We start from the raw sequence: 26,776 nt of genomic DNA, 5'->3' as shown, positions 1-26,776 counted from the left end.
CTGAGACCTCTCTTACTCGTGGGAGGAAGACTTAGAATTCCTCGTTAATTAGAATCAATTTACTGCCCTGGAACTGCCCTCCCTGCAGAAGGCTTCTGGAGGGCTACTGAAGGCTCACGTTTAGTAAGCAGAACCGTGGCTGTGCTATAGAAGAAATTCGAGGCAGACAGCATTTGTTTAATACGCTAAAATAATAAAATTCCTCAGACCCTGCAAGAGTTTCACCTGTACAGCTGTGAGTAGCTTTGTGGACTAGTGGCTAGGGTCACAGATGACGAATGGGCACAGCAGCACTGTCCTAGTCTCTAGCTTTGCCCGTCAGTCTTATGTTACGTGGACCACTGCAACTGCTCCATTTCCATGCCTACGCTCTGATATTTGCACATTTAAAAACATCCTCTGGTTTGCTCTCCTGCATGTATTCAATGTCTAAAGTGAAGTGAGCTTTCTTGGGCCCTGTAAGTATAACCAGCCCCTCTGATTAGCACAGGGCAACTATCACCACCGAACTGGCTGTCCACGTGGTTTTCCAGAAAACAACTTTTTAGCGTGTGTGCACACATCTGCACACGCTAACAAAAGAGACAAGAAAGGGCGTCAAAGGAGAAGGCCTTGTTTCTAATATGGCAGGTGACAACCCCTTATGTTGTCTGGACTTGGGGAGGGTATCATCCAAGCAGGAACAGGGAGGGGTCTCAAGAAATTCCAGAACTAGCTGATGTGCGGTCACCTCGCACTGTCTGCTGTTCTGATGGAGTGAGACAGGGACCACAGAGCGTGGGCGGAGGGTAGGGGTGAGGAGAAAGCTTCGCCATCAGACAGAGGCTGCCAGTCCTTATGGGACTGGGCTGAGAACAACAAGGTGCAATAAGAGGAATCAGAACAGAAAGAAAAGCATCTCTTCTCCCAGGATCACGCCGAATTCCGCTCCGTCCCCAGTTCCAAGCCTGCCACCCTGTCTTCAAGTCCCTTCTTGGCTGCTTCCTCAGTGACCTCAAGGCCACAGTCCCCATCCGGCTGCTGCCCCTACCCAGCATTCTGCCTGCCTTCAACCTCTGCTTTTCAGTGGGTCTCTGGGTTAGAATTCCCCTTCTTTGCACCTGGTGATTCTCCCTATAAACCCAACAGCCCAGAAAGCCGCCCCAAGTGCTACAGGTAAGCCAGGCCAGATGAGAGGAGCCAGTGTTAACATGTTCTGCAGCGGCACGGTGTTGGGGGCGGGGCCGATAGTCATGTGATGAGGCAGCTTTAATGCAACTCCCCTGCACACGGGGGCAGGTGCGAGGGGGCAAGTGGAGAGTCCAATCAGCGGCTGCATCACAGAGTTTGTGTTGGAATGACCTTCCCACCATGTGATCAGTTCTAGCATGCTTTAACAGTTTCCATTGGCATGCAGAAGGATCGGCTGCTCTTAATAGCTTACCCTCATCCCTTCAAATCGTGATAAGGCTCTTAAGGGTCTCAAAGCTCTTAGGGTCCTAAGGGACTTTATGGCACCTAGTTCCGAGTAGCCCAGGGCATTAGCTATAAGGCTGACTAAAGAGACCTACACGGAGACAGAAGAGAAAAAAGAAAAAAAAAAAAAGAAAGAAAAGAAAAGAGAAGAGAGGTTCCAGAGTGTTAGAATAAACCCCTAGCACTGATTTAACAGACAGGGGCCCCAGCAGAGGAGGTGGGTGACACCGGCTGCCTACTTCAGCCTACTTCAACTTGACTCAAACCTGGAAGGAAAGGCAGTTGAGAGAGGCAGAAGAGAAACAGGGGGAAGAGAGGGTGAGGGGCAGGCGGCAGGACACACGCAGTTGGAAAGGGAAGAGGCCCAGGGGAGGAGGAGGAGGAGGAGGAGGAGGAGGAGGAGGAGGAGGAGGAGGAGGAGGAGAAGGTCCCACTGAAGGAGCCTGAAGGGACGACAAGAGCCTTACCCTCGCCCTTTACAGTCTGCAGCTCCCAGAAGTTCCCATTAAATTAAGCCAGACAAACTTAATGGTACCTATGAAAAAGAATACAGATAAATACACACACTCCACACCAGCTGCCCCTCCTCAGCTCAGCCACCATGGAGTTTCCGACAGGGACAGGCTCTCTTATCCTGGTTGGCAAGAAACCGTTTGAGAACTGGATGAGCCACTACATTAACAAAGGAAGCATGGTCAGTAAGTTCCGCAGGTGACTGTCTTTCCCAGGAGCCTCCTTGGTGGGACTCTGGCCCTGTTGAGAGCTACTTACACAATCCCCTCTCTTGCTCTTAACTATAACCTCCATCTTTTAAGCCCAACTATCACCCTTCGTGGCCATAGGCTCCTTTGTGGTCATAGGAACCAAATCCATACTGGCAACTTCCCGTCTTTCCTTCCAGAACAGCTCCAAATGTACTTACTGGCCTCTGCCAGTTCCAAGACAGTCTTTGATTATTCTCCTCCTTAAAATAATAACTAGAAGAATTCCTGGGGAGAGGGTCATTTCCCTGTCAGTGGTAGCTCTGGGGCTAGGATGAGAGGCACACTGCTAACCTGAGGCAGTGCTTGGTCTACCTGGGCAGGCTATGGAGACCTATCTCTGGCATGCAGGTGACATGGCAGTCTTTCAACACATCATCAATGTCTGAACCACCCAGAGCTGAACTGCTGACACCCTGGCATGAAGACCGCAGGCCTAGACTCAGGTCAACACCTCCCTGTTTCCAAGAGCAAACTTACCTTGCTCCTATTACCAGAATGACTCTCAAAATTGGATACTAGCCACACCTAGAGCTGCCTGGGCTTGACCTGAGCAAGATGGGGGCCTCCTCAGGGGCACTGAACATACCCTCACCCAATCACATCTGAGAATGTCTGAGCCCGGGGTTTCTCACAGCACCTTTTTCTCCTGTCATGGCCTACTGTATCTATGCATGACTCTGGGATGGGCTAAGATATCCCCTCTACTGGAGTGGGAGCTGTAAGTTTACTTTGATTAATGTCTCAAAGCCAGAGCCAGTGAGAAAAGAGAAAAAAAATCTACAACTTAGTTTCATCTGCTGCTTTTGGTCTCTTCCTTAGCTTGTCTTCATTCTGTCTCCAAAGTATGCATTTGTGCACACACACACACATACCTCTTTCTGCATGGTTTGGAACTGGAGATTAGACCCAGGCCTCGTGTATGCTAGGCAAGTGTTTTATGACTGAGCTACATACATAAACATTTAAAAAACAACTTTTTTTTTTTTTTTTTGATACAGGGTTTCTCTGTGTGGCCCTGGCTGTCCTGGAACCCAATCGACAGACCAGGCTGGTGTTGAATTCACAAAGATCTGCCTGACTCTGCCTCTCGAGTGCTGGGATTAAAGGCCACCGAGCCTGGCTACAATTTTTTTTTTTTTATAAGAAGGCATTTTATAATTCAGTACCAGGATTAGTGAGGACAGAAGCAGAATGAAAGAGTAGGAAGCAGGCTTAAAGGATTCAACTTTAAAATAAGTGCAAGCCCACGTGTGCACGTACTCATAACCCCTCAGCTTTGGTGTCATCTACGGAGTCGAGTCCTAGGTAGTGTTCAAAGCTGGAGGAAGGAGGCGCAGCCCTGCTAGGCGCTCTGTGTTCCGTGAAGGTGGTGCAAGGTTGATCTTCACTCAGTCAAGGGCCTCCAAACCCTGATCCACAACACAGCAGTCAACCTATCACTTTCTCTTTATTTATAACAATTAATACAAATTTATATAGAGCTGTCTCTTGGCTACTATGGCCAGGACAAGCCAACTCTTCTCTTTAATTTACAAAACGACTGATTTTCTTTTTCAATTATGTGTTTGCCTGTGTATGGGTGCATGCATGTGAGGCTGGTGTCTTGTCATTCCCCTGGGACAGGAGTCACATGGGTGATGGAGATGAAACTCGGGTCCTCTACAAGAGCAGTCAGCACTTTTTATTGCTGACTCACCTCTCCAACCTGCAAGCCAACTTTAACCCCAAGTGGTCTAGAAATGCCTGACATCTGAAGGCAAGCTCCCCCATTTCAACTCCAAAGGCCTCTGCGCCAGCGTCACCTTGTGAAGCTTTGGCAGGTGACAGATGTCTAGAGACCCCAGCTCTGGAGGATGGGGACTTTACGAAGAGACTACAGTGGGAGGGAGGGTGGAGAAGGTACAGAGGCCAATGAAGAGGCTGCTGGAGAGCCGCCGAGAGGCGGTCTGCTCAGCTGCTCAACTGAGCCAAGATCTACAAGGCAAGATCAGCAAGGGTCTCCTCTGGACTGTTCCTCAGCTGATGGCTCTCTCGGTCTCCGGGGTCTCCAGGTTAAACTCCTACAGGACATAATCAGAACACCTGTTCAAGTGTACAAGGGAATCAAACCTAAAAAAGAAAGAAAGCAAGCAAAAAGCAGCAGCGATGAAGGGACAGAACGAGGCCATGCAGGCACAGAAGGAAGTGGACACTGGACGGCGTCTCCAAAGGCCTCTCCAAGGAGACGATGTTTTCAGTAGGCCAAGGTCAGTCTGAGGTCCCCATCCCTGAACAGATGTGCCAGCTAACCCCTGACAGCAACGGGGAAACATCTCCTGGAGAAAGATGATAAATTCCTTTTTCAGGGCATGTAAGCCGACGTAGACAAAGACCTGAAAAAGTAACCCACGACTCTTTGGGAATTCGCATGGCTTACTAATAAAGAGAACTCTCCAAGCTGTTGTCCGGACTCTCCTCCTGGCTCCATAAAAGCAGAGCTTACAGTGGCTTTGAGAGACAACGAGGAAAAATGGGACTCTCTCAGGGCAACAGGCCCGGACATGAAGTCATCAGTGGGTGAGATGGGAGAGTGTTGCAGATACGGTGCTAAGTTAGGACCTGGAATTTACAGCTGCAAGCTCCCCAGTGTCCACAGAACGAGACACACTCCTCAGTGGACAGCAACACTCTTGGCAGGTCTAGTTATCTGGGTGCCAATCGATGCCTTATTTTCCATCCACATTTTTTCCCCCTGAGACAAGGTCTCACTGTCTAGCAGCCCTGGCTGTCCTGGATCTCGCTCTGCAGACCAGGCTGGTTTCCAACTCACAGAGATCCACCTGCCTCTGCCTCCTGAGTGCTAGGATTATCCATCCACAATTTAAAAGTGACCATCTCCACCATCACTGGGTAGGGTATCCCTACCCAGCAGGCTGTGGCTCTGGGTGTGTGTTTCATCTTCTTTGGCTCTGAGAGAGAAGCAACTGGGTTTGATATTCTTTATATTCTCTACAACATGGAGCAGGCTTTGCCCATCATGGATATTCAATAAACATTGGACAAATGAATAAATGGACAGAGAGAAGAAGTCAAAAGAGTGTGGTTCCTATGAGAGCCCCGTTCTCACAGCCTGGGTTACCTTGGTCTAGAGCTAAGTTAGAGTTCCTGTGGAAGCTGGTATAAGCTCTCCAGGCCTGGGACCATCTCTGCTTGTCCTCCTGGCACTCCTTATAAACTAAGGCAATTCAAAACAGAACACAGCATTCAACTCATGCTGATTATAATCTTCAGAGAAAATGTGAGCAGTCCAGCAATTCCAAAAGCTAGAGGAACTGATGGGTTATAGTCAATTAGCATATGCCTTTTTTGTTTGCTTTTTGTTTTTTGAGACAGGGTTTCTCTGTGTAGCTTTGGAGCCTTTTCCTGAAACTTGTTCTGTAGGTCAGGCTAGCCTTGAATTCACAGAGATCCACCTGGCTCTGCCTCCCGAGTGCTGGGATTAAAGGCGTGCACCACCACCGCCCAGCTTGCATATGCCTATCTCATTGCTTTACCTTCTTTCTGCCTAATATAAGAAGAAAACACTTGATACACAAGTGACGATCTGTAGGTGAATGTGCCTAGCAGCACACTTGGGTACAGGGGTGTGTGGCGGGACGTATCTGACCACATCCTGGGATCTGGGATTGCTCAGCCCAAAGAGGAACTGGTGGTTCAGGTCGGGGTTTGGAGGAAAGGGGACACTTGGTTCCACATCACAGTTCTTGGGCAGCTAGAGCAGGTCGTGGACCTGTCCATCTGAGTCCTCAGTGAGCCCAAGAGAGGAAGGGCTCTGTGGGCATCTTCCTGAATCCAGGTGCCCTGGGGAGTTACTATGCGTTTCCCCTTCTCTAGGAAGAGAGCCAGCCTAGTCTCTGGTACCATTCTATATTCTTCCGCACAAGCTGGAATCCACAGCTGCTTAGGTCTCCAGATCTACTAACTGCAAGGACCCGCCTACTTTCCTGGGGCCATGCATATTTGCTTACTTTAAGGTTGCAGGCTGGCCTCTTCACCTTATTTACATTTCTTCTCAAAGGCTGCTCTTGGTTGTCAACTTGACTACATCTGGAATCAACAAAAATCCCAAAATGGAGGGCACACTTGTGAGGGATTTCTGCTCAATTTGAAGTAGGGAGATCCACTTTTAATCCAGATCTTTGAGGCAGGAAGACCCACCTCTAATCTGGACCACACCTTCTTCTGGAAGTCTAGATAAGGACATGAAAGAAGGAAGCTTTGCTCTTGGCCTGTTTGCTCTCACCTGGCTGGCAAGTCCATACCTTTATTGGCATTGGAGCCTACTACTGGTACTCTGGGATATACTTAAGACCAGCTGAGACATCCAGCCTCTTGGACTGAACAATGACTGGGTTCTTGGACCTTCTGTTCATAGGCAGCCATTGTTGGATTAGCTGGACCACAGCCTGTTGGTCATTCTACTAAATCCCCTTTCTGTATATAGAGATTCGGGCTCTAAGTCCTGTCCCCGAGAGAACCCTGAACAAGACAGCTGGCTTCCTGACGCAGACGATGGCCACAATGACATCTCTCACAGTCATCACTAACCTGGGAAGGGGATGCATTTATGAAGCCAAAGTCATCGCTGTGGAAGAGTCCTGGGCTCCTGCTACACGAGTTAAAAAGATTTCCAAGCTGATCTGCCCTAGGTCCCAGAGGTATTCCACAGGCAGTTTGCCACATGGCCCACCCAGTCTCCAGCCCCCAGCCCCTCCATCTTTCCAGCCCTTCTCAGCCCCTGGGGAAATTCGCCACAGCTCTGGTCCTGTGATTCTCACGCACTCTTTCTGTAAATGCTGCAAGAGAAACGTTTTAGCTGCTACAGAAAGAGGAAGACAGTCATGGTTAGTGATGAGCAAGTACTGGCACAGTGAGAAACTGTCAATGATGCCACTGCCTCCAACCTGAAAACAACATGGCAGCTCACGGCCGTGAAGCCTTGGACAGGGTCAGTTAGCCTGGAGGGGAAAAGTTTTCATTTGGTGATCACAGCAGAAACGGCAACACCACAGGCCTTCTTCCCAGGAAGAGTGGCTTGACGGGGCACTTCTGGGAAATATCCATGGGCATGGACATGAGTGACAGACCGTGCCCCATCCCTGCATCCCACCGCATCCCCACATCCCACCTTATCCCCGCACCCTCCCTTGTGCCCACACCTCACCTCATCCCCACACCATACCACACCTCATCCCTGTACCTCACCGCATCCCCACATCCCACCTCATCCCTGCACCTCACCTCATCCCCACATCCCACCTTATCCCCACACCATACCACACCTCATCCCTGCACCTCACCTCATCCCCACACCATACCACACCTCATCCCTGTACCTCACCGCATCCCCACATCCCACCTCATCCCTGCACCTCACCTCATCCCCACATCCCACCTTATCCCCACACCATACCACACCTCATCCCTGCACCTCACCTCATCCCCACATCCTACCTTGTCCCCACATCCCACCTCATCCCCACAACCCCCTCCCCCATCCCAACATCACATCTCATCTCAGAATCCCATCTCATAGTAGCAGAAAGGGGATATCCCGCTGTCTGGGAGCAAGAACCTTGTGGTGTCCAGGTTAAAGACGGGACTTTCTGAATCTAAATAAGCCAGGCCCAGTGGTGTGAAGAACAGGACAGTCCCTGGGACAATATAGCGTCTCCAGAGGTCCCACTCTCCAAATAAGATCTGAGTGCCCTAGGAGGACTTTCCCTCAAGCCCACAGCTATGTGCCGACTGCTAACCTAGCCTAGCCAGCCCCAGCTCCTGCTCGGAAGGGTGAGAAGCGGAAAACAGGACACTTACAGCCACGATGAGGAAGTCCAGCCAGCACCAAGCGTTGGTGAAGAACTTGACAAAGCCATAGGCTGTCCATTTGAGTAACATCTCCAGGATGAAGATGTAGGTGAAGACCTTGTCTGCATACTCCAGGATGGTACGGATGGTCTTCCTCTGCTCAATGTAGATGTCCTCGAAGGCCTGGAAGAGAGGCAATGTCTGCCTAACCAGCAGGAGTGTGCCAGCATGGCAGCTCCTCGCACAGCACACTGCCCGCCATCAGGTCCCACTCCTCCACTCCACTCCCCTGTTCCCCGCTTTGCTTACTTACTGGTTTAGTTAGGGATGCTGGGGATTGAACCCGGGGCCCTGCATAGGCAGGGCCACCACTGAACTCCCAGGCCAGTGTTTTAGAGAGAAAGAATTCACATCCCATATAATCCAGCTCTTTAGATGTGTAATTCAATGGCTTTTAGGATAAACAACTATCATAGCACTTTATAACATTTTCATTATCCAAGAGAACTTCCACAGCTTCCAGCTGTCACCCTCCTGCCTCTACATCCTGTTGGTCCTAGGTATACTAATCTGTGCTTTCTGGACATTTCATAGGAATACATGTTCTTTGTGCCTTGTTGCTTCTTTTAAAAAGAGATTTATTTTCCTTTTAATCATGTGTACGTGTGGGTGTTTGTGTATGGGTATGTGCGCATGAGTGCCCATGGACACTAGAGGTACTGGATCCCCTGCTACTGGAGTTACAGGCAGTTGTGAACCCTCTGATGTGGGTGGTAGGACTTGAACTCAGGTCCTCTGGAAGAGTGGTATGCACTCTTAACACTTGAGCCATCTCTTCAATCCCTATGCCTGGCTTCTTAACTAAGCACAGCATTCTCAATCTCTCCACACTGTAGTATATAATCATTCCTTATGGAGGAAAATGACTCTGTGGTATGTATATACCACATTTTGCCCCCTGGCTGTCCTGGAACTAGCTCTGTAAACCAGGCTATCCTCAAACTCAGAGGTTCACCTGCCTCCGCCTCCTTAGTCCTGGGATTTGAACCACCACTGCCTGGCCATATGATTAGGAGTAGAACTTGCTGGTAATACCTTCACATTTTTGAGGAACCAGCAACAGTAGGCACACCATTTCACACTCATCAGAGGGGTGTGAGTGCTCCAGTTACTCACAACCTTACCCATACTGTTTATCAGACTTGACAAGATCTTTGGCCCTTTCAGTCCCTTGATGCCACAGATATGGGTGGAGGGCCCCAGGAGTGAGACAGTCTTTGATGCAGAAAACCACAGTGCTATTTTCTTTCTACGGAACTCATGAACAAAGTAGCCCCCCCTTTTGCACAGTGGTGGACTATATGGTTATGGTGTGAAGAGGAGGTGTGATGGTTAATTGTGACTGTGTGTCAGTGAGAGCGGTTCCTGGGGAGACCAAAAAGATGCTTTAATCCACTAAGGGGTTCAAAATCTGAATGGATTACTGGGAGGTCAAAGAGCTTCCTGCTTGGCTGGGTAAAGCAGCTTCTTGGAAGTTTGGGCAATGTGGTAGTTTGAAGGTAATTCCCCCATAACCTCATAGGGAACGGCACTATTAGGAAGCATGGTTTTGTTGGAGGGGGTATGGCCTTGTTGGAGGAAGTGTGTCACTGTGAGGTTTCCTATGCTCAGGATACCACCCAGTGAGTCAGTTGACTTCCTGTTGCCTGTAAGATGTAGTACTCTCAGCTACTACCCCATCACCACATTTGCCTGCATGCTGCCATGCTCCCTGTCATGATGATAATGGACTGAGTCTCTGCAACTGTGAGCAAACCACCCCAGTTAAGTGTTTTCTTTATAAGAGTTGCCATGGTCATGGCGTCTCTTCACAGCAATAAAAACCCTACTAAGCCAGAAGTTGGTACCAGAAGTTGGGTATTACTATGATAGGCCTGACCATGTTTTTGTTTGGAGGAATATGGCCCTTGGTACTTTGGGTTATGAAAGCAGTAAAATGCTTTAAGCACTGCTTAATGGGCCATGGAAGACAGTGGTGCTGACTGTGATTTGATGAACTGTGGGGATGAAGAGATTTCAGAGGAGAAGAATGTTGGTATGTTGCCTAGAGATCATTCTTGTGGTATTTTGATGAAGAAAGATGCCCTTGTCTGAAGAGTCTGCCTGAGGCTAAAGTGAAGAGTTCTGGATTAATTTCATTGGCAGAAGAAATCTCAAAACAGCTTAGTATAGACTCTGTCATGTAGTTACTAGTGTTCATGCTTAATAAATATTTATAATGAAAAGGAGCAAGCTGAGCAGGGAAATTACAAAATGTAAAATTTGAGAAAAAGAGCACTAGGAAGTGGAATTGAGCTAAGTCCTGTGTTCAAGGAAATAAATTAAGAAATGGAATATAGGGAGTGGTGACCTCAGGGCGAGATCCCAACCAGCCAGGTTTCCAACTTGTGAAAAGGCACTAAAACAGAGCTTAGAGCTGGGTGTGGTGGGGCACACCTTTAATCTCAGCACTGGGAAGGCAGAGGCTGGCAGATCTCGAGTTGGATGTCAGCCTGGCCTACAGAGCAAGTTTCAGGACAGCCAAGCTTAGGCAGTAAAGGAGAGAAAGCTGGTGAGATGTAGTTGAACAAGGGGGACATGTTCCAGTCTCAGTAAGCAGGCTCGATACGTGGTTCTGGATTTAGAGTTAAGGATAGAAGAAAGGGTTATGGAATGTACCTCTGGGCCTAAAGAAAGCCACTGAGACCAGGGTTGCCCCTGAATGGAGGCCTAGTAGAGAGAGAGACCACTGTGTGAAGCTGTTAAGTTGAAGCCTGGATTGCCTGGGACACCTCAGGATATTAGAGGTGTCAGAGTCTGGGATGCCTGCTGAGGAGAGCTGCTAACAGGGAGTGGAACCAGCCCAAGAGGAAGAAGTGTGCTGCAGGCCACCAAGCTGAAAGGAGCTGGAGTCTGAAGAGTGTTTTGACATCAGACATGGAGATGCAGAGTTTGGCGTTTGCCCAGCTGGTTTTTGGTCTTGCTTGGTCCTGTGTTTTCTCACTGCACCTGACTCTCTTCCCTGTTTTGGAAGGTAATGTATATCCTGTGCCATTATATGTTGGAAGTAGGTGGTCTGCTTTTTGATTTTGATTTTATAGGGGATTACAGTTAAAAGAGATTACATGAATCTCAAAAGTGACTTTGAACTTTGGACTTTTAAACATTGTTGAGACTGTGATAGACTATGGGGACTTTTGAAGTTGGACTAAATGCATTTTGCATTATGATATTGTTACAAGCTTATGGGGGCCAGGGAGTAGAATGTGGTAGTTTTAATGTAATTGGTCCCCTATAATCTCATAGGGAGTGGCACCATTAGGAGGTGTGGCTTTGTTGAAGTGGGTTTGGCCTTGTTGGAGGAAGTGTGCCACTGTGGAGGTGGGTTTGAGGTTTCCTATGCTTAGGATATCACCCAGTGCCTGCAAGATGTAGTAATCTGAGCTCCAGCACCACACCTGTCATGATGATAATGGACTGAAACTATAAGGGAGCACCCAAATTCAATGTTTTCTTTATAAGAGTTGCTGTGGTCATGGCATCTCTTCACAGCAATAGAGTAATAGGACAGGGATGTCATCTAGCCCTGACCCCTTCTCCCTGCTTCCTGTCCACCACGGGGTGGACCATGTCCCCTCCACATGCTCCTGCTGTCATGGCATTCTGCCTTCAGTCTCAGAAACAAGGAGCCAAATGACCACAAACTAAACCTTCTGAAAAGAGGATCCAGAGTGAACTTTCTGTGAGTATTTTGTCTCAGTGACATGGAAAGCATCTAACTCAGGAGGAAACGCCGGAATGAGGGAAGCACCACAGAGGTGGAGAAAGTCCCTGTGATGCCAGAAGCACCTGCTTTGAACAATTCCAAATGGAGAGACTCAGGCCCTCTACAGCCCCATCTTCCAGAATGGAGGGCTGGGGATGCAGCTCATTGGTAGTGTGATTCACGAGCACGTGCGGGGCCTGGTGTGGATCCCGGCACATAAACAGCAGGTGTGTCTCCTCACTTCATGAATGGGCTGGGGAGACACTCTCACGGGCTTGGCACAAATGAATTCTCTTTATTCAATGACAAACAGCAACAGCTTCCCCTCAAGACAGAGCATTGTTAGGAATCTATCCTGTAAGTGAGGATGACATATGCAAGAATGGTCTCCTGCCGCTGGGGCCTCCCTCTCGGGTTCCCTGTAGCTATATTCTAGGCTTTTCTTGACTGTTGTTGCTATGGCTTCCTTTCAGGCTGTCTTTCTTTCTCCCTTTCTCCCTTTTCTGTCTTTGAGACGGTCTGGTCTCTGCTGGTGGTCATGTCAGAGGAGCCGCAGTCAGCAATGGAGCTTATGGAATACAAGCCACCAGATAGCAAAGCTATGATGGGACCCTGGAGAGGCAAAGCCACAGAGGGATTGTTCCCAGAATGCCCCTTGCTGCTGCCGAGTTCCCGCTGTATGTGGCATGGTGGGATCACCGTGTGAGAGGATCCCACTGTATCTAGTATAGTGTGATTGTTCCACGGGAAAATCCCACTCCTCACTGGGCAGTTTACTTACAGATCATAATGAAGATGATTTATAAGAGAAATGATGCTTAGTTGAATCAATGACGTAACTGAACGTTCTGAGTCAGCCTAAAAGATACAGGTGGGGTGGTTAAGATGGTTAGTGGAGATGGTTAGGACATGGTTTGGGTTATTCTGCCAATTGTTCCAATGACAGATACAAAAAAGGCAAAAACAGGCTGGAAGCCATCTTCCCCTTTGTTAGACGTGAGATTCACAAAAGATGGGAAAGTAAGAACAAGGAAGTTTCATGCATTGTAGACCTATGAATTCTGCCTGTGGAAGAACAGGCTGATGATCAAAGAAAGCAACTGTGTCCCTACACCCAGGGTTAGGCCTGATTCCTTGGTCATGTGGCTTACAGAATTAGCTGCAGGTTTCGGTGTGCACCTTGAAAAAACAAAATTGTGAAAGGAAATGAAATGACCCCATTGTGTGTAAAGAAAACCAGATGGTTAGCTGACCGCTTGTCCAAACTTTTTGTAGAGTAGAAATAGGGTAGGATTCTGCTACACTGAAGCCACAAACAACCACCCGCCAGCACAAAAGAACTCGCTGAAATCTGCTTGGCTTACTTAAACTGTCAATCAGTTAGAAAAGAACCATTGCTTTGGGGTGAAGATGTTATTTATGGTGGGAAAACTAAGACAAAAGAAAAATGTTTAGCCGGGCGGTGGTGGCGCACACCTTTAATCCCAGCACTCGGGAGGCCGAGGCAGGCGGATCTCTGAGTTCAAGGCCAGCCTGGGCTACAGAGTGAGTTCCAGGACAGGCTCCAAAGCTACACAGAGTAACCCTGTCTTGAAAAAAAAAGAAAAAAAGAAAAAGAAAAAAGAAAAATGTTTAACTACTTGTGTGCTTCTAGGAAAAAGATATAATTTGTGATCATCATGTAATTTCTTCCTGTGTAAAGATTTTAATTTGTTTTTGGAAAATATGTAACTTGTGGTTGTGAGGTGATCTTTCTTGCATAGAAATTTTTGCTTAGGAGGTATAAACGGGATAAGAGAAAAGTAAGAGAGAGAAGGAGAGCGTCGGGAAGAGAAGGAAAACAGGCTGGAGGACAGAACAAGCAGCAGCAGAGAGAGAAAAATAAAAGGAAGAATTAAGCTTTGCCCCTCAGAAGTCTCCTGCGTGGGTAAGCGGCGCAGTTCGGCCCACGTCACACCTCTCCAGTTCCAGAGAGCTGGTTCTCGGGGCAGGTCTCACTGTGTAGCCCTGACTAGTCTGGAACTCACTATGTAGACCAGGCTTGCCCTGAACTGCCTTTGTTTCCTGGGGACTGGGTTAAAGGTGTGGGCCACCAGGCAGGCACCTGTTAACTGAACAGGGCCTTGCACTGAGCCAATGTTCACTGTCTGGTCCTCTGCGATGGATGAAAATTGCTAATGGCGAACAGTAAAGAAAGCACAAAACCTTGGGTCACTGCTGCTTTACTCCGCGTGGAGACAGAAAGGGAGTAAGGGCTGCCATGCCGCCTGTCACTCAAAGAACGGCAATGATCATCGCCACCCCCATCCTCCCGCTGTAGTCTGGCAGAGGCCATGCTGCCCTCACCCTGGAACCTCCACAGCACCTCAGGAAGCACAGCCCCAGTCACTATGGGACAGGTGACCCGGGGCAGGTGGGAGCCTGGCTCCCCATCTGGCAGACCACTGTTTACCTTGCCATCTTTTGAGCCTCCGGCTTTAACCCTGAAGCCTTCCTTCACAAACCTTCCTCTCGGCCCTCACGAGCCTCTCCCTGGGCCATGGTTACCACACACCATTGCCCTTCTCGGCTTCTCCTAGTCTTTTATCTGGCAAAACAATGAAACTTCTCAAATTATTGAGTTCTTTCACACTGATTGTGAGCTCTTCCCCTCTCTCTTTGAATTCCAGATGAAGCTTTAATTTACACCTACAAGAATGTGCCCACCGTCTGTGAAAACATTTCAAGGGGGCCAGTGAGACGGTTCACCAGGTAAAGGTGCTTGCCACCAAGCCTGATGACCTGAGTTCAATCTTGGGGACCCACAGGGTGGAAGGCGAGAACTTACTCTTGTGTGTTGTCCTCTGACCTCCACATACATGCTGTGGCGTTTCTCCATAACTAAAGTCTTAAAAATCTAAGACAAAATTTTGTATTGTTCCTAAATGAAAAGGAACATGTACATCATCTCTAGCTCCCCTGTCCTCAGATCCACTGAACCAGCAGCCGGCTCCCGCACAGCAGTCTCTGTTCAAGGGTCCTCTGTGGAATGCCAGGGAAACATGGGAGCAAATGCCAAGGTGATAAGCACCATGAAGGGGGAATCTGCTCAGTCCCGCAGGCTACCTGCGGCTGCCCAGCACTTTGGGCACAGCAGAACGGACCTCTGAGCATGCGCTACTGTCATGGAGTTTTAAGGGAGTGGGTGGAGGACGACATCCCCCCACCTTGGGCAACAGAAATGAAGAATGCGCACTCCGGGTGTTGAGAGGGGTGCTCATTTCAGGGGGCTGTCCCGGACAGGACGGAACAGGCAGTGACAGGGATGTCTTCGTCCCCACGAAAAGAGCACCTGAGGCTTCAGCAGGGGTCACTTCAGCAGACCCGTTAGGACCCAGCCAATCCGCCCTTTCAAAGACACCGGGCAGGAGCCACACCCAGCCTCCTCCCACTGCATCTCTGTGCACTTCCCTACCCACCGCCATTCTTCCCTGAAACTCACCAGGGCTCCACTGCTGAGCAGGATCATGAAGATGATGAAGGTCTCGAACCAATTGTGCTCCACGATGAGGAAGCAGGTTTTCCGAAGGATCCACCAGGACTTGCCCAGACCTTCCTCAATGTTGACCTGGCAGCACTTGAACCGCTGGACACAACCTGGCGCCAACGGGAGAGTCAGGTCAGACGGGACCCACCCTCATGCGGCTCCCACTACCCAGCAGGGAGGGCAGCTCATGCAGCAGGGCAGCGAAGGCCATGCTGGAAAGTGACAGGTCAAGGCCTCTGGAATCAGGAGGATCCCCACAGGGAAGCGGTGGAGGGGCAGGAAGAGGGTGGGCAGGGGGAGGGTGGGCAGGAGGAAGGTGGGCAGGAGGAGGGTGAGCAGGAGGCGGGTGGGCAGGAGGCGGGTGGGCAGGAGGAGGGTGGGCAGGAGGCGGGTGGGCAGGAGGCGGGTGGGCAGGAGGCGGGTGGGCAGGAGGAGGGTGGGCAGGAGGAGGGTGGGCAGGAGGCGGGTGGGCAGGAGGAGGGTGGGCAGGAGGCGGGTGGGCAGGAGGAGGGTGGGCAGGAGGCGGGTGGGCAGGAGGAGGGTGGGCAGGAGGCGGGCACAGGGTCCAGCAGAGACCTGTCTAGCGGAATTCTGGGGGCTGGAGCCAAGAGAAGGCAGGCCAGACAAACCAGACCCGAGTAAGGGAAACGACACAAAACTCCTTCATCAAAATGGTGGCCAGCTCTAGTGCCCCCAAGCCCCGCGCGGATGTAGCTGAGCAGCCTGCGGGTTCATGCCAGCCTGCTCCTGCCCCCTCACCCTCTGTGAAGCAGGCGTCTGGATCCAGGTACTCCTCGGGCTGCTCCACAGGGACCTCCTCCACTTCCGGCTTGATATCGATGGTGCTCCCCTCCGAGGAACTCGTATCATCCAGCCTCTAGACACAAGAGAAGAGGGTAGTCAAGCAGCCGCCCAGGGACACACGCCCGTGATCCACACCACCCCTGCTAGGGGTCACGTACAGACAGGCACTGGCCACAGCCCCGCGGGGGTCTCCAGCAGGGACAAACTGAAGGGTCTACTCCGGCATCGGACCCAGGCTCCAGAAGCCACACAACTAACTCAGGATTAGCCCAGGAAGCCATGCCGCGGGCACTGGGCTGGCTGTGCCCACTGCAGAGCCTCTCCACCAAGCCCATGGCCGAGCCAGTCTTTGGCACCCTGCTGGTCCTCACTCACACACACACTCACACTCACACACACACACACACACACACACACACACACACACACACACACACACACGCACACACACACAATGGGGCAGTTTTCCCGGTTGGGACCTTACATCTTTGCTGCCTTCAGGGTCTGACTCGCTGCTAACATCCTCAGTGTTGAGGTTCTCAAAATCAGATTCGCCCACAGCAATGGGTACCCGAACAGTCAAGTTTGGATTGTTGATGAAGGACATATGGTCCTCATCAATGATGTACTTCTCCACACTGCTGCCGATGCCGCTGGTTGTACCGTTGCCGTTCTTCTGGAAGTCGCCGTTCCGGTGGATGTCCACACCAGTGTGGTTGGCGATGCAGTTGGCCTTCTTTTCGTATAGTTCATCTAGAGGTTTTACCTCATCTGCCTCCCGTTGCTTAAAGTGAGCCTGCATGAAGGCATGCACTTTCACTTTGGTCCAAGCCACGCCCTTCTTGATTCGGATGACAGAGATCTGCAGGTTGTTCATCTCCCCATCATCATCTGTGGCTGCCAGGTTGTCTGCACTGAAGGAGCTCAGAAGCAAGGCCAGAAATAGGTTCAGCACCTACACCAGTGGCATCAGAAGAAACAGTAATGGTGGAATTAGAAGTTATCCATTCTACTCGGGGTTACAGATTGGAAGCCAACAGCGCCACACTGACCACAGAGCTTCCGTTTGGCTCCTATCATAGTTCATTTTGTTTATTTACGTGTGCTAAGGATGAATACATGGCCTTGCGCACGCGAGACAAGCACTCTGCCAGCATGCTGTGCCCAGAATTTCCACCTGGTATTTTAAGTGTTCACGTCCCCAGATGGGGATTTCTTCTGGTTTTAATAGAAGGTCTCTGCACCTTCCTCAGCTCTTTATACGTTTATATTTGTACATACATGCCCCCAATATATTACCCCTTTTCCTTTTCCTTTAAATGAATAAACCTGTGTGATTATGACACAGGTAGCTTTTAGCTCACACTTCTAGCAATACTGGGTAAACTATAGCAATGCAAAGACGCAGCCCAGAGACACTGTGAAGAAAGCTGTAGGTACAGAACTGTGTGAAGAAACAAACAAACAAAGGAGCAAGGCAGGGCTGGAGGGCCAGGACGCAGAGAAAGGGGCTCGGTGGGCAATGTCAGGGACTGCAGATGCATCTCGATAACTATTTTTATTACGGGAGAGCCAGGGCTGGCAATGTGCCCACCGCAGGCCATCTTCTTACGGAAGAAAAGGGAGAAAAACCACCGTCTGAGTGGATGGGAATGTGTGAACTGTTTTCCAACTGCCGCATGCACAAGTCATCCAGTGAACGTGGGGCAATGTCTGTGGACATTGCTTTGTCACTGAAATTGGGAGACGCTGCTGGCAGCCAGTGGGTAGAGCCCGGGACCCTGATAAGTTCAGCAGTGCAACAGGCCCACGGCAAAGTATGCAGCCTGAGACGTCAACAGTGCCAAGGGTGAACAAATGCTGACTTTTCTAGAAAAGGGAAACTTTGTAATTGGAAGGACAGACAGACAAAAACCCTGAAGTCTAACAGCTATGTGACCTTGGAGAAGGGTGTGGGGGTCACTTAACCTTACTCTGTTTTCTTTTCTCAGTCATGACCAAGGGCTACCAGGTTACGGTGTGTCATGACTCAGTAGGCACTCCGATAATAAACAGTCATTTCTTCATTCACCTTAAGCAGACCTGGGCCAAGGAACACTTCAACAGAGAAGGAAGGTGGCAGAGAAGCCCAGTGGCCTGGGGCAAAGAATGAACATAGGTCCAAACTGGTACTAACCACCAAGTTGCCGATGACCATGACCATCATAAAGACGATGAGGCACATGGCCTGGCCGGCCACCTCCATGCAGTCCCACATGGTCTCGATCCACTCCCCACACAGCACGCGGAAGACGATGAGGAAGGAATGGAAGAAGTCGTGCATGTGCCAGCGCGGCAGCTCACAGTCCTGGTTAATCTTGCAGACGCACTCCTTGTAGCTCTTCCCAAAGAGCTGCATCCCCACCACGGCGAAAATGAAGACGATGATGGCAAGCACCAGGGTCAGGTTGCCCAGGGCCCCAACGGAGTTCCCGATGATCTTGATCAGCATGTTCAGGGTGGGCCAGGACTTGGCCAATTTGAAGACTCGGAGCTAAGGGAAAAAAGAAAAAAAAAAAAGAAAAGAAAAGGTAAACCATTGTCTCACAACATCGCTGAAATAAAAACATGTAAAATTGGGAAGGTTGGCTTAAATTTATTTATCACCCTTAGGAAATTCTCAGAACTTTCTAATCGTGTCTCAGACTAAAAGAGATTAAATTCAGTTATGTATAAAAGAAAAATTGGTTAATTTCATAAATTAAATGAAAAGTTTAAGGCTGGGACCCAAGGACCTGCCTCTGGATATCTATGCTGTTCTGAATCAGTCCTTCCTGATTGGATTTCTCATTTCTCAGAGAGAAACCAGCAAAGAGCATGCAATCTGTGGGGAACCGTAGGGACAGTGAAACAACGCATCCGTTACCCTAAAAATGATGTATTAGAGAATCCTAAGGATTTCCTCTGGCTTGCCAACAACTAACCAATGGCTGATAGAAGAGGGTGAGACGTTCAAAATAATTGGGGGGATTACAACTCCCGAGTAGAGGCACAGCACACGCGGCAGACATCTGTGGAGGGGCAACCACTGCTACTAATGCAGAAAACGTAGGTTGTGGTGCCTGTCAGCCATAAGTGTTTCTACTCTAGTAATTACAAGGTCCTGGCAAACAGGCTGAGAATTATGACGCAGGAAGCCATGGTGTGTTGGCCAAGGGGATAATGATCAGTGTCCGAGGTCACTTCTTACAATACACAGACATTTTGGTAGACGTCAACAGCAGTCATTTGTGCCAACCGGAACTGTGGGTCTTATCTGACAGCTTGGGATTCACCCATGTGCCACTCTGGACTACTCATACTGTTTTCCCTGCCTGGCTTCTAATTTATTCAAAATAATTAGTCTTCAGGCTTTTTCTATCACTCAGTCCTTTCTCTCACAATTGAGATAAGACTATTTTTTAAAAAGTCAACAAGGGGGGCTGGAGAGGTGGCTCAGAGGTTGAGAATACTGACAGCTCTCCCCCCAGAGGACCCAAGGTCAATTCCCAGCACCCACATGGTGGCTCACAACCACTCTAGTTCAAAGGGATCTAGTGCCCCCTTCTGGTCTCCTCGGGCACTGCATGCAGTGCACAGACAGGCAGGTAAAATACACATAACGGGAAAATAAATAAATCTCAAAACAATTAAACCAGCTGTGGGCTGGGTCCTAAGCGGTCATTTCATCGAGGTGCCATATGTGTGCAAACTCCACCCTGTGAGCTCTACTCCAGTCCAGCTCTTTGATAAGTTGACTGACTCAGTGAGAACTGTGCTAGGTACTGTCCTGACTCAAGACAGGAACACGAGAAACCACAAGACCACTCAGATTCTCCAGGGTGCCGCTCATACCTGTGTTTACGGTTGCTCTCTGCAGATCTCACTAACTTTTTCAGAATCATTTAGCAATTTAAACATTTCCTTATACAAATACGTTAATAAAAATGAATCACCGATGACATGGAAAATTAAGCCAATGTTCAACCATAATTTCAATATAATTTAATAAAACACTATTTTCTTTTTTATTTCTGAAAGATGTCACCATACAGAAGAAACGAAGAAACCATCTTTAAACACGTAGGTTCTCTCCACTTCGGGCTGATACTCACAGAAACAATACAATAGTCAACCAAATGATCTCAGACGGTCCCAGGGTTCCTTCCTCTTCTGAATTAACCATATTTCCTGAGGAACCTCTAAAACTTAATTTCTTTAGCTTATTGATTTCAAAACCCAACGTTTATACCTTGTAATATATAGCAGGAAAGTTTTCAAGATTTTAGTGGAGAACCCAAATAAGTGGCCAGCTGCACTGGGACAGAGGGCACTTCAGGGGGAGGGGCAGAGGACACTTCAGGGGAGGGACAGAGGATACTTCAGGGGGAGGGGACAGAGGATACTTCAGGGGACGGGACAGAGGGCACTTCAGGGGGAGGGGCAGAGGACACTTCAGGGGACAGGACAGAGGACACTTCAGGGAACAGGACAGAGGACACTTCAGGGGACGGGACAGAGGGCACTTCAGGGAACAGGACAGAGGACACTTCAGGGGACGGGACAGAGGGCACTTCAGGGGGAGGGGCAGAGGACACTTCAGGGGACAGGACAGAGGACACTTCAGGGGACGGCCTACGTTAGCTATACAAAGTGATTTCTAGTAGTTAGCTGTAAGACAGAAATGTGCAAAGAAACTGGAAAAATCTGAAATACCAGTCGGAAAGACCGCAGCACGGACAGCCCTTCCACGTCTGCGAGACCCAGCTCCATTAAACTGAGGGAGACAATAAATCCGTCAAAAATGTTCCAGCCTTCTTGGAAATAATAATAGGGATCCATGGCTATGAGCTTCAGAAACATTTCTGCCGTGAAAATCCCAGTGAATACCTGAAGAAGGGGAGGAAGGTGGTAAGGAGGGGGCACCGAAAAGAACATTCCTTATCATCTCTTTCAATACGACATGCCCAAGAATCCAAAGCCAGCCTTGGCCTCTACACTGCCGGCCACCGGCACCTGGACAGCCCATGAGCACCCTCGACTGATACAGGACAGTCTCTTTTTGTCTGAGTAAAGTTTTTAGTCCCAATGTTTCTGACTCCGTCACCAGAGCCACCAGAGCCATTCAGGTGGTACTGTGTAGCTTGCGGTTAGGAATAAGCTAAGCGGTAGGAACAGGACACAAGGCTACCCCCTTTTAAAGGTTAGCAGGCATCTGGTGCTCTAACTGTATGGGCAAGTAATTAATTACACTCAGCAATAATGTATCTACATTTAAAGCAGCTAGAGAGGACTCTGGAAGTTATTACAAAGAAAGATAAATGTTGCAGGTGACAGATTTGTAACCTGCCCTGAACAGTGTGAACATGTGTGTACACATTGTACAATGTGTACATGTATTAAAATGACAGCTGCACCCTGTAAACACACACAACTATGTATCAATTAAAAGAACATAACACTTGTAAAAAACAAACTCTTCTAGTGTTTAGGTTCCCAATACACCTATTATTTATGATTTGCTATTGTATCTTACCAAACCTAATCATATGCTGCAGCTTAAGTGATAAAAGCAATCAGATGTTGCCTAAAGTGTATAAAGCCAGGAAAAGTCCATAGCATCCCCACTTTACATACAGTCACCATGTTATATGATCTCTTTCTGAGTTTTTTCGTGCATATATGTTACAATACCTAATCTTCCCAGCTGTCGCAACTCCATTCTGCTGCCGTACCCTCTTCCCAATCCATTATTGCCCGTCACTGCTCCACTGGATGGAGCATTCCCCAGGAATTTCCTCACTGTTGGACACTTTGGTGACTCCTCTTACCTCTGCAGTACGGTATCCAATTAATTTGTAGCATATTGTACCAAGAACTATTCCCTTCTCCCCCATTTCTGCTCCCGACAGAACACCTTGCATCTCCTGGTGCTGTCCCTATCCCACAGGCCTTAGGAAATGCTGGAAGAATGTCAATTATAGGACAGAGGCCTGTGATAAGGACAATACCTTAGGCGGGTCACCACCTACGACCCTTGCTGATTATCACATTGTTACAGAGAACTTTTTATGCGACAATAGGCTTGACACCACAGTCATCCATGGGGAGGGGCCCGAGGCCAGCTGCTGGGGCAGAGTAGGGCAGCAGGGACCTCTGCAGAGGGGCTTCCGGCTGCAGCAGAAGGCAGTTCTCAAGAAGGTTGACACAGTCATGCAGATGAACAGCATCAGCCATCAGAGCCAGGGAGAGGCTTCCTTCCACTGCGGAGGACCAGTCCCGTGAGGGCTACTCGAGGTGGGCTGAGATCTGCCTGGGGTAGCTACGCTGCACTGGCACCCGGGTCCCAGTGGGATGGGAAGGTATCCACACCGAACCGGACGGTGAAGCGGGGCTGAGTGAGAACGTAAGCAGGGTTAAGAGCGTCACAGTGAGGAGGACACGGGTGCAGGGAGAGCTCCCCGCAGCAAAGGTCAGTGTATGGGGAGGACAGTGCCCTCAAGGAAGTGGCCCAGTCTGAGGAGAAAGGAAGTGAGGACGTGGTGTGGTTTGAGCTGGGTGGAAGTGAGCACGTGGGAGTGTCACACAGATAGGTGGCATGGTGTGAGGAGAACTCCCATTCCAGGGAAAGCCTGTGGTGGGGAGAGAAGTATGTCCAGGCAGGCTCGCATGGTTCTTCAAGAGTCAAGAAGGGCACACAAAATCAAGGTGTGTAGGGTGGCCTGTGCGGGCTGTCAGAGTCTCGGAAGGATGAAGGACTTGCCCTATGGAGAGCAGTGGTCCAGATGCTGAAGGGGGGCAGGCACCACCTGTGTGTGCTGAAGGCACCCAGCAGAGGGCACTGGAACTGGACCTGGATGTCGACGTCCTGGCAGGCAACACTGGATTTATATCACGTAAGTGTATCACGGGCACTGCTACCTGGTTTCTTATAGTCAGAGGAATTGCAAAGGCAGAAAGGAAGGAAACAGAAAGAACGCCGTGGCGTTAGACTAGACCGGAAGTGACAGAGTCCTCTGTGGTTGTCACTGGGTACAATGAGTTCATTCTAAATGGCTTGGCTTCCACCAAGCAGGTTACATGTTGCTCTAATAAGCACACCCGGATGCCAGTCTTGGCTTCAAAATACTACATTCACTGAAATGACCAGGGCTTCTTGAGAATGTCCTATTCAATCCCGGCACAGAAAAAATGCAAAATTATCCTGGGTTATTTTTGTGGTGCCAGAAAGCAAGGAGGAAACTAAAATATATCAAAAGGACACTGAAACCAGGTCGAAGGCTTCCCAATAGCCAAATCAGGGACAGGGTAAACATCAAAGTAAATGGCAGTACCACACTATAATACAGTGGATAAAATGAAAAGCAGGAGCACATTCTGATATGGAGGGACGAGCCAAAAGCCAAATGACCAGGAAACTCAGATAACTCACAAGTGTATTAATCACAAATGGAAAAGGGTAACTGTACAGAGGAGCCTCACACACCACCTAAGCCGTGACCCAGTGAGGACGGAACAGAAATGAGGAGACAACCCGAAGCTTGCTGGGTGGAGGCCATGAGCACCGGGCAGCCCAACACGGATACTGTACCAAGCTGCACAGCTCTGTGAGATCGCAGAAGCGTCAGACACAGACTGAGGGAGTTCTGGAAAACTGGCATGTACTCTGCAAAGAGTGAAAAAAAATAGAAGGAGGAGGAGGAAGAGGAGGAGGAGGAAGAGGAGGAGGAGGAGGAGGAGGAGGAGGAGGAGGAGGAGGAGGAGGAAGAGGAGGAGGAGGAAGAGGAGGAGGAGGAGGAGGAGGAGGAGGAGGAGGAAGAGGAGGAGGAGGAAGAGGAGGAGGAGGAGGAAGAGGAGGAGGAGGAGGAGGAAGAGGAGGAGGAGGAGGAGGAGGAGGAGGAAGAGGAGGAGGAGGAGGAAGAGGAGGAGGAGGAGGAGGAAGAGGAGGAGGAGGAGGAAGAGGAGGAGGAGGAGGAAGAGGAGGAGGAGGAGGAAGAGGAGGAGGAGGAAGAGGAGGAGGAGGAGGAAGAGGAGGAGGAGGAAGAGGAGGAGGAGGAGGAAGAGGAGGAGGAGGAGGAGGAGGAAGAGGAGGAGGAGGAGGAGGAGGAAGAGGAGGAGGAGGAGGAAGAGGAGGAGGAGGAGGAAGAGGAGGAGGAGGAGGAGGAAGAGGAGGAGGAGGAGGAAGAGGAGGAGGAGGAGGAGGAGGAGGAGGAGGAGGAGGAAGAGGAGGAGGAGGAGGAGGAGGAGGAGGAAGAGGAGGAGGAGGAGAGATGAGGCCTGCTCCAGGTAAAAGCGTATTTTCAGGATGGGAACTAAAAATGTATTAAAGTAACAGTGTGTGAGGGCTCAAGGTGGAAATGCCACGCGTGTGGGAATGTGCATGGGAGCCTGTGCAAGAAGGCGAACGTGAGTGCAGGGCACACTGGGCAGTCATCACCCTGAAGTGACGCCTGGAGCTGGATGGGGGCAGCTCCTGAGGAAGGGCGGGTCCTGACGACCTGGAGGACTACTTCCAACTAATTTTTTACTACCAGAACTCAACAACGTCTCATCTTGGCACCAGGAAAACAGATCATCCAAAGTGATAACTTCTTGATGTTTTAAAGCTGCATATTTTACCTTCTAAATAATATAATTAAATAAATATATGACTTAACATTACAGAAATTTGGCAGAGGCCAGCTAATGGCAGAAGCTGGATGATGGCCCAGAAGTTGGATTGGAGGGGAAGGCAGTTTGGAATTGAGAGTTTCTCATAAATAACCCCACGTGGGAGGTGAGATTCCACAGTGCACTACACCCTCCCCCATTTTAGGCGGCCGATATCTAAGGTACAAGGGGAAGTGGATTTTTTGAGCAATACAGGGATCAACATGAGAAACAGAACGAGAGGGGGCAAAAAACCCACAAACAATCCAGAAATCCTTGGCTCAGGCTGATAACCCACCGGCTGTCCTTGTCTCCCACTCTGTCACTGAGGTTGGTTCCTGCCAACAGCTCTAAGTGATGGCCTCGGAGCTCTGCAGAGAAGCCACAGCTGAAGGGCGCAGCCCGCAGCGTGGACAACGCCACGACACAGGGATGCACTCACCTCCAACCAACCATCCCTTTCTGGTTAACTGAATTCCAATGTCCCAAGTACGGAAAAGAAGGCCCGCAGCAAAACCACGCTGGAGTCATTCCATCGGGAGACCCTGCTCCGTCTTACCAGATTTCCTACGGCCAAGACGTGCTCGAACTGTGGTGTCATGGGGTGATGCTCCATTGCCATAAACAGTGTATTCAGAACAATGCAGATGGTGATGGCTAAGTCCACAAAAGGGTCCATGACGATCAAGTTCACAATCTCTTTCAGTTTTATCCAGTAGGGGTGACACTCCCAGATGAGGAAAGTGTTGGCAAACTTATACCAGCATGGTGGGCATTTTCTCTGAGACTCTTCCAGCTCTGGAATGTGCAAAGAACCAAGAGAGCTGTCAGTACACCCACACACGTGCGCACGTGCGCACGCACACACACACACACACACACGAACACACACACACGCACGCACGCACACACACACACACACACACATGAACACACGAGAGAGAGAGAGAGAGAGAGAGAGAGAGAGAGAGAGAGAGAGAGAGAGAGAGTTTCAACCTGTGGGTCAGCACCCCTGGGGGGGTGTCAACCACCCTTTCACAGGGGTCACCTAAGACCATCAGAAAAAAACCAGGTATTTACATTAGGATTCATAACAGTAGCAAAATTACAGTTATGAAGTAGCAATAAAATCAATGTTATGGTTGGGGTCACCACAGCATGAGGAGCTGTATTCAAGGGTCGCAGCATTAGGAAGGTTGAGGACCACTGGTGTAGAGAGAAAACAGGGCACACATGCTCCTCTGGGTAGGTGGCTGCCACTGTTCATGCTGGACTAGAGGGACTTGCCTGCGGGTCACATTAAGGGAGAAGGGCAGGTCCCCTCCCTATCAGCAACGATCTAGCCGCACACGGCTCAGGGCACCAGGCCCAGGGCAGGTCACGGTGGTCAGGAGCTCGGCCCCCGGAGTCTGACCCCCAGTTCAGCTGGCGTCAGCACTCGTGAACGGGGTGAGCTAAAGCGATGTGACCGACCTCCGGGGCTCAGCAGCGACGTCGTAGGTGTGAGCAGGAAGCAGGCTGCCCCGCTCTCATCTAACGAGTTACACACGCGTGGTTAAAGGCGAGAGATGGTGTGCATAAGGCAGCGAGTGAGTGCAGAGCCCGGCACAAATCCTCAGTTTCGTGGAAGGTGCTCTGTTCTGCAGTGTGCCGTCACATTTTATCAGAGCAGCCATCAAAAGTACAAACACTGAGGCCAGGAATACCTGGGCTCAAATTCTAGGCCAGACACTTGCTGATAATTGTGGGACCATGAAAAAGAAGCTGTTTTTTAAATTTCCCTTTAATTAATTAATTACTTGGGTGAGAATTAACCAAGTTGGGGGCTGGGAGCGACGGCTGTCAGTAAAATGCTCACCGCACAAGCATGAGAACCTGAGTTCGGACCCCCCAGAACTCATGTAAGAG

General features: G+C 49.7%; 1 protein-coding gene across 10 annotated transcripts in view; it reads right to left on the bottom strand.

The window, feature by feature from the left end:
* Scn8a (sodium voltage-gated channel alpha subunit 8) overlaps positions 1-26,776 on the bottom strand; it is a 175,757-nt gene that overhangs the window by 21,993 nt on the left and 126,988 nt on the right. For 7 of the 10 annotated variants that reach the window (XM_052749004.1, XM_052749001.1, XM_052749006.1 and 4 more), the window contains exons 14-21: positions 25,428-25,666; positions 20,936-21,109; positions 18,378-18,734; positions 16,686-17,156; positions 16,157-16,274; positions 15,353-15,507; positions 8,076-8,249; positions 1,424-1,546 (exon numbers count right to left, since the gene is read on the bottom strand). In XM_052749004.1, the coding sequence (XP_052604964.1) occupies positions 1,424-1,546; positions 8,076-8,249; positions 15,353-15,507; positions 16,157-16,274; positions 16,686-17,156; positions 18,378-18,734; positions 20,936-21,109; positions 25,428-25,666 (1,811 nt within the window). The remainder of the gene's footprint in view (positions 1-1,423; positions 1,547-8,075; positions 8,250-15,352; positions 15,508-16,156; positions 16,275-16,685; positions 17,157-18,377; positions 18,735-20,935; positions 21,110-25,427; positions 25,667-26,776) is intronic. The other 3 variants (XM_052749009.1, XM_052749007.1, XM_052749008.1) reach the window with 1 other exon arrangement.

This window comes from Peromyscus californicus, unplaced genomic scaffold (assembly GCF_007827085.1).
Source record: "Peromyscus californicus insignis strain IS unplaced genomic scaffold, ASM782708v3 Scaffold_20__1_contigs__length_68692818, whole genome shotgun sequence".
In the NCBI taxonomy this organism is placed as follows: Eukaryota; Metazoa; Chordata; class Mammalia; order Rodentia; family Cricetidae; genus Peromyscus; species Peromyscus californicus.
This window is presented reverse-complemented; position numbering and strand designations above follow the sequence as displayed.